General features: G+C 40.4%; 1 protein-coding gene and 1 non-coding gene across 9 annotated transcripts; both read right to left on the bottom strand.

Moving 5' to 3' along the window:
- Nucleotides 1-1,401: 1,401 nt before the first annotated feature.
- On the bottom strand, nt 1,402-12,146 carry LOC100384354 (uncharacterized). Of its 8 annotated transcripts, none has more exons than XM_023300244.2 (10): nt 11,825-12,146; nt 8,534-10,891; nt 8,044-8,173; nt 7,877-7,962; nt 7,499-7,743; nt 6,987-7,073; nt 6,797-6,896; nt 6,072-6,622; nt 1,833-1,867; nt 1,402-1,747 (listed from the first exon to the last, which is right to left on the bottom strand). In XM_023300244.2, exons 1-10 carry the CDS (start codon nt 11,927-11,929, stop codon nt 1,743-1,745), a joined length of 3,702 nt encoding a protein of 1,233 aa, XP_023156012.1. In that variant the 5' UTR covers nt 11,930-12,146; the 3' UTR covers nt 1,402-1,742. The 8 variants fall into 8 exon arrangements, 7 of the variants coding, with proteins under 7 accessions (XP_023156012.1, XP_023156011.1, XP_023156007.1 ...); XM_023300243.2 differs by having other exon boundaries at nt 8,528-10,891; nt 11,825-12,140; XM_023300239.2 differs by having other exon boundaries at nt 1,833-1,878; nt 11,825-12,128.
- Nucleotides 5,018-5,156, bottom strand: LOC111590717 (small nucleolar RNA Z247). Its single transcript, XR_004855758.1, has one exon. It is a non-coding gene; the product is annotated as a small nucleolar RNA Z247 (small nucleolar RNA).
- Nucleotides 12,147-13,604: the final 1,458 nt, after the last annotated feature.

The following is a 13,604-nucleotide window of genomic DNA, read 5'->3' as shown; positions in this document are numbered from 1 at the left end:
TTCTCTCCGAGTTACACTCATGTTGATCGGTGGATCACTTGAGAAGGTCGAGAGATATCTAAGTCATGTGGGACACCTCAACGGGGACGTAGATTCTTCAGAGCTGAACCTCGGTAAACAAATCGTGTCTTCTTGAGTTCATTACTTTCTGTTGCAATTTGTTTCTCTCTCTCTCCCCCCCCCCAGTTCTCTTGCCTCGATTTCATTCTAACTCACTTGTGTTGCTCTCCAATCTTATTTGACACTTATAAGAGCAACAAGTGAAAGAGAACTATTTTCCATGACTTGGTTTACATTATCTCTCGTTCCAATATTTAATCGAGATCAAGTTTTTTAAGTATTTAATTTTCAGGTGTCACCTATTCATCCCCTCTAAGGGCTGATTTGGTGACCGGGGATCCCGAGGGGAAGAAATCCTCTTGCTATTCAAAATTGAATTGCGAGGGGATTCCTCCCCCATGGATCCCCTAGGGATCCCTAGTCACCAAATTAGCCCTAAGGTGACTATCAATGGGTATCAGAGACCGGCACTTTTTTTTAGTCTAACAACTCGAAATGATGTCAGAGAAGAATCCTACAAGAACGAGAAGGCACCATTGGAAGACAAGGACAAGAACAAGAACAAGGTGCCCTCAGGAGAGGGGATTGAAGAATCCACACACTCCAATTCCCACAAGAGAAAGGATGGCAAAAAGAAAAGGATCAAGAAGGTCATCTACTATGAGAACGACACTTTGACATCATCCTCCTCCTCAAGCAACAAAGGATCCACCTCCAAGCATCGCCATCATCAAAAGACGTTAAACAAAACTAATCTAAAACGTCTTTTAATTACTCTTACATTCCTCACAATAGAACTCGTTTACTTTCCATTCCACTTGGTAAACCACCACATTTTGATGGTGAAGATTATTCATGGAGTCATAAAATAAAGTCATTTATACTCACTTCATCCAAATATGTGTGAAGTTATTGATATAGAAATAGAAATACCACTTGGTAAACCACCACATTTTGATGGTGAAGATTATTCATAGAGTCATAAAATAAAAAGTCATTTATACTCACTTCATCCAAATATTTGTGAAGTTATTGACATAGAAATGGAGATACCGAAGAGCGATGACATAAACTACAATCCAATGGAGGTGGAACAAACCATCCATCACAAGTTGCAAGCCACCACAGTACTTATGGCTTCTTTGTGCAGAAAGAAGTACAACAAAGTAAACGGGTTGCAAAGTGCCAAAGAGATATGGAATACAAAAGACGACGCGCATGAGAGCGACAAAGGAACACCAGGATAGAGCTCATCGAAAGTAAACTCAGAAGATTCACCATGAACAAAGGAGCCAATGAACAGTATGGCGACAGAACTGATAATAATATGACACATCAGGGTAAAACCATCACCAGAAATTGCTCCAACATAATCTTATTTTCCTCGTAGCTGGACAGTATGTTATCAGTTGGATAGTCCTTAATTTACACCGTGGGAAATACACAATCACACGCTTCCGTAACCAGGTTAGGTTAGTTTCGACTTGAACTTGGACAATGCCAAGGCGATGGCTGAAAGCTTATTGCATGAAAGTTAAGCATCCTTCATCCGTAGCTCTACTAGATCTACCTTTGGTTATTATTTGGTCGAGATTCTAAGCCAGACATTCCTTGGGCGAGCGCCCTTTTTTACCCGCTCATAGCATTTTCCTGAGAACTTGTATTCCAATCCTGAAGCTGTGTTAGGCTGCAAAATGTAGGGAGCGTTATCATAAGCAACACAATCAGCTACCATAAAAATAATCAGGAAGTTAACCAGAGCATATACATACTGTTATATTCAAAGTGCAATTCTCGTTGCACTGATCTGCACCAGCACTAGAAATGGAACACAATCAGTACCAAGTAAATGCAAAATACGTTCAAAATTGTAGTAAATGATTATTATTGATTAAGTTACTAGAGAAATCACTAATTGTTACTCCCTTCATTCAAAATTGTAAGTAGTTCTACCTTTTCTAGATACATGGCTTTTACTATGCTTCTAGTTATATACTATATCTACATATGTATAGTCAAAGAGTTATGTATCGAGAAAAGTCAAAACGACTTAGAATTTGGAATGAAGGGAATACAAACAAGATGCTGATGTAGAAAATCACCAAGATTAGAAAGTGTTCTACCTCCTATAAGAGGCTGTGTAATTGTATTTATATAGGATAGAAATAGCCACTATCGTGGCGTACAAGGTAAGATCCGTCGTAATTGATTTGGTCTCTCTATCTATACTGTTAGAATATAATATAAGTGAATTGTCCACCTCCTTCCATCAGCTTAACCTTTTAGGTTGAATTGGTTGGTGCATGCAACTTATAGGAACAAACTGACTATCTATAAAATTATCCAATATCCATCATTATTCTACATATTAAGTAATTTGGCACAGCTCGCGAGCCAGCTCGCTACAGCAACGAGCCCAAAAGGATGGCTCGGCTCGCGAGTCACTCCGAGCCAAGCCGCTTCGAGCTCAAGCCGGCTCGCGAGCCTCGAGCTTATTTTCAAGCCCTACTCCTAGGTCGCCACTCCTTCCATCATATACACCGTAATTGATTTGTTCACTATCTATAGAGATTGTATAACAATTCTAAATATACAATCAGAGACTAGATCAATCATGTGTAAATATATTTAAGATTCTAATACTCTCCTTCAATCATAACTTGGATAGGTTAAGATTGTACCGAAATTCTTCTGATCTTTTTCGGTATGGGCATGAAACACTGGTTAGCTGTTAAATAAATAGCACCAATATTATCACACTATAATTTAGTGCAAGGGGTGCATAAATACTTAGCTTTTTTTAATAAGGATTGGATCCCCATAATGTTAGTAGTTATATTTGCCAAAGCTTTATATTCAGCCTTTGTACTTGATCTTGGCACTGTAGCTTGCTTTCTAGCACGCCAGGACAGGACACAAGATTGTCTCCTAGAAAAATAGTAAAAAACCCCCAATGACTTATCATCAAACCTTTGTACTTGATCTTGGCACTGTGGCTTGCTTTCTAGCGCGCCAGGGCAGGACATAAGATTGTCTCCTAGAAAAATAGCAAAAACTCCCCGGTAGACTTATCATCAAGACTGGCAACCTAGTCAACATCAGAAAACATGCTAATTGTCATGGAAGAGGACTGTCTTATTCTAAGTCCAACACTTGTGTGAGGTTGAAATATCAAATGGTTAGTTTTATCACATACCAGTGAATATCAATAGGTGCATGTAGAAACTCACCCACCTTATTAACTGATAATGCAATATATCAGAGGCATATTACCTTGTGAGATATATATTCCATCACGTGCCATGTGTATAGGGATAGCAATGAGTCGGGTTCGGGTCGGGTGGAGTAAAAACCCGCCCGCGATCGCACTCGTGAAGTCTATATAAACCCGCCCGCGATCACACCCGCGGGTGGAATTCCAAACCTGCACCCGAACCCGTCGGGTTTCGGGTGGGTTTCAGGTCACCCGCGTGTTTTACATAGTGTACACTTTTAAATAATAATTAAGCTATAATCAATTAAGTACCCCCAATAATTGAGTTATATCTATGTATTTTAAGTCTTCTCACATTGAGCAGCAACAAAATATTTCATGAATCATTAGCCTAGTTATTTATCCAAAATAATTAATATTGTATCTTAATCATTTTTTGCGCAAAATAAAGAATGAACCCAATTTCGAGTCATGTGCGGGTCACCCGCGGTTGAAATAGAAACTCACACCCACGAAACTTCGGGTCAGGTGCGGGTTGCACCCGCGGGTCAAAATCTTCACACATACCCGCACCAACCGGGTCAGGTACCCGTCGGGTTTTGGGTTTGCGGGTTAAATTGTCATCCCTACTTGTGTACTTCTATTCCAAAAAAATAGTGTATGCCACCTCAAATCTTTTAATGCGAAATCAGGATAAAGATCATCAATAGGGCAGCGGCAGCTTCTTATGAAGAGCCAGTGACTATAATGTCATCAACATATATGCATCGGCTTTAGATGGTATAAATCCAAGATGTTGTAATTTCTCGCTTAACCTTGAGTACCATGCTCTGAGTGCTCATTTTAAGCCATAAATAGCTTTATCTAACGTGCAAATACAATGAGAGACTTGTGTTCACACTCTAGTGGTTGCTTCATATAAACGCCTACCTCAAGAATGCCATGAAGGAACACATTCTTCACATCTAGTTGTTTGAGACACCTAGATGTGAAGAGTTCTGATAGTAATGGCCTTGACCACCGGACAGAAAGTGTCCTCGTAATCGATTTCATACTTTGTTTAAATCCTTTAGCTACAAGACGAGCTTTGTATTTATGTATGCCACCATCAACCTTTATCTTAGTTTTATATACTTATTTGTAATCAATAATATTTTTACCTTTTCCCGATGGTACTAGATGTCAGGTTCTATTTTTCTAGACAATTTTATATTCTTCATTCATTGCATGCCTCCACTTTTCATCTGCCATGGTCTCATCTAAGTCTTGGGTTTCTCCAGTTAAGGTGAAATATCCATATTGTATTTTTACCATCCGTCTTAATCTTAGGCTGACGAATACCCTTCTGTAATCGTGTCACGGATCTTGTTAATTCTTGTGTTAGAGTGTGTGTTCCTATATCGTAGATTGTACCCTCTTTATGTCGACATTGTACCCTTGTGTAGTTGTTGATGCACTCATTCTTATTTGATGTGTAGCTTTCATCACACATGTACCAACAGTCGAAGGTGTCCTGTGCTGTCTTCCCGCATACCTAACAGGGCGATCTACCGTTGGTGCTGTTGAAGTAGTCCCTCCCATCAGGTGGTCCACATCTTCCTAGCAAAGGTCCACGACCGCGTGGGTCGCCAGACCATTCACGTGGTGCACCACGACCACACAAAGTAGCGCCAGTTCCGCCACGACCAAGACAGACAACATTGGCAGAACCCTGTGCTCCACCTTGCAAGAGATCCATGCGGCCCTCAAAACTCAGCAATTGCGAGAATAATTCGCCAACTGAAATTGGTTCAATCTAAGTGGCCACGACAGTCGCGACGGGGTTAAAATCAATACCCAATCCCGCTAGGATATATGACACCAATTCCTCATGTTTAATTGGCTTGTCAGCGGAAGCCATATCATCTGCAAGAGACCTCATCTTGCTCATGTATTCAGTAATTGTCTGGTTACCTTGGATCAGAACCTCTCGTGATAGGGAGGTCATAGGGAAGCCGAGCATTGCTGCTATATAGCTACCCATTAAGAATTAGTCTAAATTGGCCTGCTTGACTTCTTTATCACTGACCTTGACGGTGATCTTAGTGGCGGGGGCAATGTTGGTCCCATCAATGAAGCCAACGAGCTATGCACCACGAAGCGCATGCATGACTTGTGCCCTCCATAGAGGGTAACTGGATTTGGAGAGCTTCTCGGTGATGATGAAGTCGGCAAGAGGAGCGGCGACAGAGTTTGTCGAGGAAGAGGTCGACATGGCAACTTGTGGTGTCGGTAGGATGGATCTAGATACGTTGTTGTAGGTGGCTCCGATAACATGTAGTAAACCGCCAAGATTAGTAAGCATTCTACCTCCTGTAGGAGGCGTAATTGTATTTATATGGGATATGAATAACCCCTATTGTGGCTTGCAAGGAAAGATCTACCGTAATTGATTTGGTCTCTATCTATAAATCGTAATGATTGATTGAGTCTCTATCTACAGCAGCCGTACAATAATTCTAAATATACAATCAGAGACCAAATCAATCACGTGTAGATATACTCCACATTACAATAGCTGACTCGTGAATGTAAGTAGTAAACAAGATCGCCAACTAGAAGAATGTAATGTCTTACAGAATATCTGCAGGTTATGTTTCGATCAATAATAACTGGTTATTTGTCTATTGGGATCAACTGATCAAGTCTATGTAGCATTTGCAAATTCGACAATGCTGTTTCTTTGAGTTCAGTCAAGCAAGAATGAATGGAATTCTCATAAGCCAATCCCATCTAACCTCGACAGAAGAAACCATACCTGACAAATGATTGCTCATGAATGCCCGTTGTTAAATCAACTTGAGGATCTGGCGGACAAGTTGGAGCATCAATGAAACAAATACCCTCTTTATCTTTGTTTTCCCGACTTACCGGTACCATCTCTGGCCCCACTGCCAAACCAACTTGAGGGTCTGGCATACTAGTCAGCGGATCAATTGAAGAAATACCCTCCTCACTGCTGTTATTCTCAATTTTCATTACTAGCTCAGGCTCCACAATCAAATCAACATGATGGTCTGGCTCCACTGTCAATGGAATAAATGCCTTCTTCACCACCATGTTCTCTGCTAACCCCATTCTCTCAGAATTGGACATTGATGGAATACTTCTATCTTGTGAAATGTTGTGTGCAACATTTAAAATCTTCTGACACATGGTGGTTCCCTGGAAACTGAGAATGCTATTCCCTGCCAACTCAAGCCTCTCAGAATTTGACATAACTGTGAAACCAAATGAGCATGTCCATGTTTGCAAAAGTTCAGGAACTGCCGGTAATAGAAGTCTTTCCACCCCCAAGTCTAAAAGCAACTGGTAAGCAAAAAAAGAAAGTGAACTATTCAGCAAACACCATGGAAATGGAAGGAATATTTGAGGAATCAAATGGAAACGTTTTTGTTACAATTCTTTTTGAAACAAACTTTTGTTGCGATATTTAAACAAAAATACCATTCCAGATAATTTTAAAATATATCAAGTACAAACCTTTTCCAGTTCATTAATTAGAAGTCGACACATTCCTTGACGACGGTATAGAGATCTTGTACCGATCAGAGGCAGCTCAGCAAACTTCTGGCCGCAAATCCTAATCAGGGAAGGAAATAAATAGACATGAATCAAAAATGCTTAATGAAAGTTCAATTACTACGGAAAACTGTTGTGAAGGTTATACTACCTAAAAGTGCCGACAGATACTAGTTCACCACCTTTCTGGAGAAGTATTATGTAGAATCCCCTAAAATTTAGTCGTCTGAGTTCTGATCTGTGAAGCATAGATACAGAAGCTACTCAGCAATCTACACTAGACCAATAAATAATGGGCAACAAAACATCAAACATATATAAAATTATAATATGAATATATATATATAACCAAACACAGGTATTTCACCAAATTTTCAGAATGTGCAAGGTCAAAAGGGGACAGAAAAATAAGAGAACAACTTTGCTGATGAGCATTGCAAAACTACAGTTAGTCTGTTAGTGTACCTCTATTTGAGAAATTCAGTATAAAACATCTAAACTTTAATAAAAGGGGTCTATGTTTTGATTCTTTGTAATACAAATAAAACATCAACTATTATAGAATATTCACAGTCTATCACACGAGGAGTAATTAGTGCAATAATCATTATAAGTGAAATAAAACCAGATGCATGGAGGAAATGGTACAGGAGTACTTCTTACTCTCTATTGAAGACAATATCCTCAGAAATATCACTCTGTGTGCGAGGCTCGATAATAGTAACAAAGCATTCATGAAGAATATCAACTGCAATGCACAACTTGCCATAATGCTCTGCCATTATCTCATCATCATAATCGCCATGGTCACTGCCGTTCGCTCTACAAAATTTCAAGATAGTGCAAGATAAGCCTTCGATTGGAGTTGGAACTTGTTTCCCAATGACTTCTTGCAAATGTTGAAATACCTGCACGATAGAACGGGACACCAGAATCAATCATTTGGTGTGTCTGAAAGACATCATAATGAGAATGAGTTCAAATTATATTCGAAAGTCATTTCAGGTAAAAGGTAGCATTTTTTATTAAGTAATATCATACATTTGAGCATCCCCTGCTGCAAAACCAACAACCTTCTGGTCGGCAGATAAGCTGATGGTCACTATTTCTAGTGCAACCGACATGATCTACCAAAAGAAAGTGAAAGAAATCAGCAATCACAATAAAAATCTGGAACATTTTATAGATAATTGTTGAAATAAGCATACATTCCCGTTCACACTGATCACAGTACACTATGGTCTTCTCAGTGAATTGGCTGATATCAGGATCATAATCACTCAAGTTACAAATACCGCATCTGCAGGATGGACAATACCAGCTTCCTTCTGGAATGGCCTACAAAAGCAGAATGCAACTGAAATATCTTTCCTAAAGCAAGTGTAAATAGAAAGAACTTGTGCAGAAATAACTGAAGAAACACAGGAATGATATAATGCACATGCTCTTCATCATACTCAAAAAAGAGAAGGAACATTTATCATAAGTTCTCACTACCAATATGATATGGATTGAGACTTGAGCAAGAATATTCATCAAAAACTAACAACCATATAACTAAAGCAAATGGAAGCAAAAACTGTCATGTTACCAGGCTACTTATTGGAAGCTTGCAAGTTGCAACAATAGAGGTACTAGCAGATTGAAACTAGAGACTAAGTAGATAGATTCACACATAGGATAATGGAGTACCTCTACCTCCAAGCCGACACAATCATAATGATAAGATGATGGGCAATTGTCACAAAGTAATAAATCCCCACCATCATGGCACACAGAGCATATCGAATCACTTTCCAGATCAGAACTACTCCCCTTCAAGCGCACATGCAGTGGATCTCTGGGCTTGTTTCCACCCATGAATTCAACTAAACACTGTGATAGGGACCTTCCATCCTTTAAAAACATATGAGCCGAAGGTAATGGTGTACTGCTCCCAGCATGAACCTCAAAATTCTCCACAGTGAATAATTCATTACAACACATGCATTTTATTCCATCTCTGCTGATGGAACCTTCCTTTATACCAGGTCCATCACTTCGCTTATATGTAACCTTATCCCTTGGTACCACAATATTTTTCTCTACCAACAAAGACAAAACTGTCTTCACGTGATGCCGACAGGGAAAGATCTGTCCATGTGAACAAAGAACTCGTGCACTGTTCAAAGAAACTGAAGATGGTTTTCTTTTCCTACATTTTCCATGATGTGCAGACAAGGTAAACATGTTGCTACATCTGTCTACAACAGGCATACCCTGTATTTTACTTGAATCCTTTAATCCACCGCTGAGTGCTATCAATTTTGATGGACGCATAGAACCATCAGCAGAACCATGGTTGGCGATTTTAATGTCTGCATCACTGTCCTCCTGATATCCATTTTCCAAGTAACCTTTACATGCTGCCACTAAAGAGCTGTAAGACTTGCCATGTGGAGCACCATACCTCAACTCCAATTTGTTTCTAGACTTTTTCTTTAACCAAAAATTCCACCCAGCAGATTTGAGAAACTTCTGAGCATTTGATCTCAACAGTTTCCTCCTCCTGGAATTTTGCTTATCAGTTTTCATATAGTCTATGTATTTTTCAAGAGCATCAGTTTTATCCCTTCGTTTACGTTTATTGAGCCTTGCCAGGCCAGTTGACACTGTCAAATGAGCACCTTTTGCTGCTGTCCGATAGCTGGGCCTGTCATCTTGTTTAACGCCTCCAACTATCAAACTGCATATTACCTGAATGATAGAAACATAAGTCTTCCCATAAGGTGACTCGTACCGGTATCTTGTAGTGTGTTTATGATGGCCATTTTCTTGAATTTCGTCCTTTTTGAACTTAATACTCCAACCCAGTGCCAATAGATGCTTCTTCAGCTTCACACTCAGAGTTCTATCAATTGTCCTCTGAAGGACAGTTGTGCCATCTTGATAACTAGCAAGAAGGGAAACTATCTGTGGGGAAAATTCAGCATCCAGTTGAACCAATTCCCAAGATCTTGATGGGCTCGTGATCCATTTATCATTGGACTTGTTCTTTACCAAGGCAAGATCCATGTGTGTCTGGTTGTAGCATGCATTCTTGTGCACCAGACTCATACTGTCTAGATGCAAATTTTCTGTATGATCATATTGGTAACCATTTGCTTCTTTTGCAGCCAAACACGCCTGGCATGCTCCTAGAAAAGATGGAAACCGCTTACCATCAGGTGAGATGTAAAACTTGTTCTTAGGTCTGTCATCCAGAAAGGTCCATCCTGAAGATTTAAGGTGTTGCTTTGCCCACTCTTTTTTGATAAGAGCATTTTTCCTATTATTCCGATAGCATGAGATGTATTCTGATAATGCTTGGAATGGATCCAGCCTATCCAAGACAGTGGTCTCAACTGTATCCTTCTGAACTGCTTCCACTTGATATCCATCTAGGGTAGGCTTGTCACATAGAGACCACAATTCAGCAATGACATCTGCAAGTGATCTCTCCCAAAAATCTTCTGTTCCACACATCCACATTTTGGCATCAGTCTTAAAAGAAGGTTTGGATCTTAAGTCAAACCATATCTGCCTGATTGACACAGGTAAACCATCTCTCTCTTCATGTGACAAAAGTATCTGCAGAAATGACCAGATTCCACGTGGTTTCCATTCCCCTGTAGCTTCATCCCAGTCTTGAGTAAGACGTAGCTGATCAACTTCTATAATGCATTCATCACCTTCATCAGGGAAAAGGACTTTCCTTTCCATAGAGCCTTCAGCATGATCAGCAATAACACCTTCCCAGTAGGAACTTTCTATGAGTGCGTCAACACAAAGTCCATAGCTTGCATGAGACACCTGCAGTGCTTGATGTGGACACATTGGCCTAATGTTGCCACGAATGAGTTCCTCAGGCATACTTGACTTACCATCAATGGCATCTGACACTTGAACATTCTCAACAAGAGGTGACCCATTTTCATCAATGAAATCAGTATATCTGACTGCGCGAGCATTTTCCAGAATACCAATAACAATAGCCTTATGCCAGGAGCCACGTAGTCCTTGATCACAACTCAGCACCTACAGAATAGAAAGACCTCAATGAATATCTCGGGCAATTCCATCCACAGTTTGAGGGCACACATAGTGACAGTGCAAAAAGAAAACTAGGGGTTAGCATATCCCATAATCATCATAAAAACAATGAACACATTGGAATCCTGAAGGAAACACAATTACACAAGGGGTGTGTTAAACGGGATAGTAAAACGTTACTATTTCATTAACAGACAGGTCAAATTCAATCGGTACATGCATCAAATTGGATCGCAAAAGAATAAAAAGTGATATATCAATTAAGTAATTCCTACCTAACTAATACAAGGGTGCCCAATTGGCAGGCATCAATTGCCAGCCCACAGAGGTAACTGGCATCAGCCACAAATCCAAAGAAATATACCTATTACAAATTAGCCACCTTGCTTAGATGTCAATAATAATACTACCCGAACTCACTGAGGGATGAAGCGAGAAGCCAAGATTCTGAACTATCTGCACGTGAATAAAGAAGGCTCACTGCCGCATCGCTGTTGCGGCTTGATAGCCATCTATGTGGCAGAACCTTCTACTAATATTGTCGCATTTCCGCATAGGGGAGTTAAGGTCGCTCCAAGTCACCAACCACCCAATATAAACTCCGCAGAGCAACTAAAAAATACATGGAAATACGTAATTAAGCACCCACTTCGCCGCAGATTAACAAAAGCATGTTATTCCTAACCAATAACCACCTGGATGCCCTCGCGATCATCCCCGGCAGCGGAGCGGCCGATGCTCGGTATCAAGGTTAACCGAGAATCGCCTGGTCACGACCCTGATCATGGGCGGTGACCTCAAGCATTGGAAACGCAATAAAATCGAAAACCCAGGCACCCTGCCCATCACCCGCGGACCATCGCCCTTAGCCGCAATGCGGTGGACCTCATCGCAAACGACGGCGCGGATGGCGCTCACCTCGACGACTTCGCCGACGAGGAGCTTCCTCCCGTCCCGTGCAGCCGCGGCGGCGGCAGGGGGCGACGACTTGCGGCGGCGCTTTCTAGCCGCCCCGCTCGCCATTGCGGAGCGCGGCTGCGGGGACTGGTGGGTGGGGTAGGGTTCAGTGCTTGTCGAATGGTGAGTGCCGCAGAATTGGGAGGTTGGACTAGTAGTCCCGGGATACGGGGAGGAGCCCAAGAGAAGGCAATGGAGGCGGCGGAGGACTATAGAGGGGGAGAACGAGAAGAGGAGAGAAGGTTTCGTGCTGTGGGAGGCGGTGGCGTTTGTTATGCGCGCTAGTTATGGACTGCGTAAAGTCGTGCGATTTTATTATCTTGGATTTGATTCGCCCAAATTTGAGTTGTTTCCTTCGTTTTAAACGGTGGGTGAAGCATCTTTAATAAAAAGTGCTAGTTATAAAAATTAAAATAATACATCATTTACAATATTTGGGACCATAAAAAACATTTATAGCTACAACCTTTGAGTCATATTATATTATTAAGAAATAGATCACGTCATTTAGAAAATAAAAGGTTATAAATACCGTATAAAACAAGAATAGAGCTCTAGCATATAAGGTCCTCTAATATCGCTCTAGAGCAAAACTATATTACGGAGCTGACCAGAGCCTGCCAAACAACCTAACTCTATATTTGTAAACTTTATAGAGTTTTCAAAGCTGTTGTACAATTTTTGGAGTATCTCTTTTAGTGCTTCGAAAACTCTAAAAAAAAGCAACCTAGATATAGAGTTTGGAGTTATTTATACATCACTGCTTATGAGAAATCAACCTAAATTCTGAAGCAGAGCTGCTCCATCTAGAATTTTGGAGTAGAATTTCTCAAAGGTGGGGTAGAGTTATACTAAACACCCTCTTAGAATATGAGAAGCCGAGTAATATAATTAGTTATAATTTTTTGTGAAATAAAACCTTTGCAGAAGTAGCTTTTTAGTGTTAAAATCATATATTTCAAAATACAACTTCTCCTGTTCGACATGCGTGGAATCTGTGTTCTTTTGTCTCTTTTATTTATTATATAAAATGGAAATGTTTATATAAACTAGTACTTTTTGGGAACGCACTACTTGTGTTGTGCGTGTATACCGTCCTAGCGCTGCTTGTGCTTGCTGCACGGCTTCAGCCTTTCAGCGTTGGCAACTTTTGCATGAAGGATCAGATGACCCGAAAAATCCAAATTGGAGAGAGATAGAGGAAATAAAATATTGCCCGCAAATGTCAAGATCGTCCTCATTCGCGTTGCTTTGTACGTTTCGAGCATGAGGAGAGAGAACCATTGGGACGTTTGTGCATGTGCATTCATTTAGGATTTAGGTTACTGACAGTTCGTTTCAGTTGTTAAGACTGCCACAACTATAATTTATAAAGATAAAATATTTTATAAATAGTAGAAGTTGGTATGAATTAAAATTAAACGAACAAGTTAGCGCATGGTCCTCCTGTCTCCCTCTCTCCTGCATGCCGACAATAGGAGCACCGTGAAGGCCACACCGGACGCCCTACACGGCGGTATTTTTCTCTCCCTCGTTCTATGTGGTGAGCGCTAAACATCATGTCGATCTCGTGTTTTATGCCTATAAGTAATTGTTAGTTGAAGAAAAATAATAATAAATAATAAGTAGGTAAAAGAAATGATATTTTATAGCTGTAGTGGAGTGTAGGGAAATAATTTATAGTAATCGGGGTAAAATTTTGGCGTGACGTAAATATAGGTATAGAGGAATAAATTTAGAA

The sequence above is a fragment of the Zea mays genome, chromosome 1, assembly GCF_902167145.1.
Source record: "Zea mays cultivar B73 chromosome 1, Zm-B73-REFERENCE-NAM-5.0, whole genome shotgun sequence".
NCBI classification, from domain to species: Eukaryota; Viridiplantae; Streptophyta; class Magnoliopsida; order Poales; family Poaceae; genus Zea; species Zea mays.
This window is presented reverse-complemented; position numbering and strand designations above follow the sequence as displayed.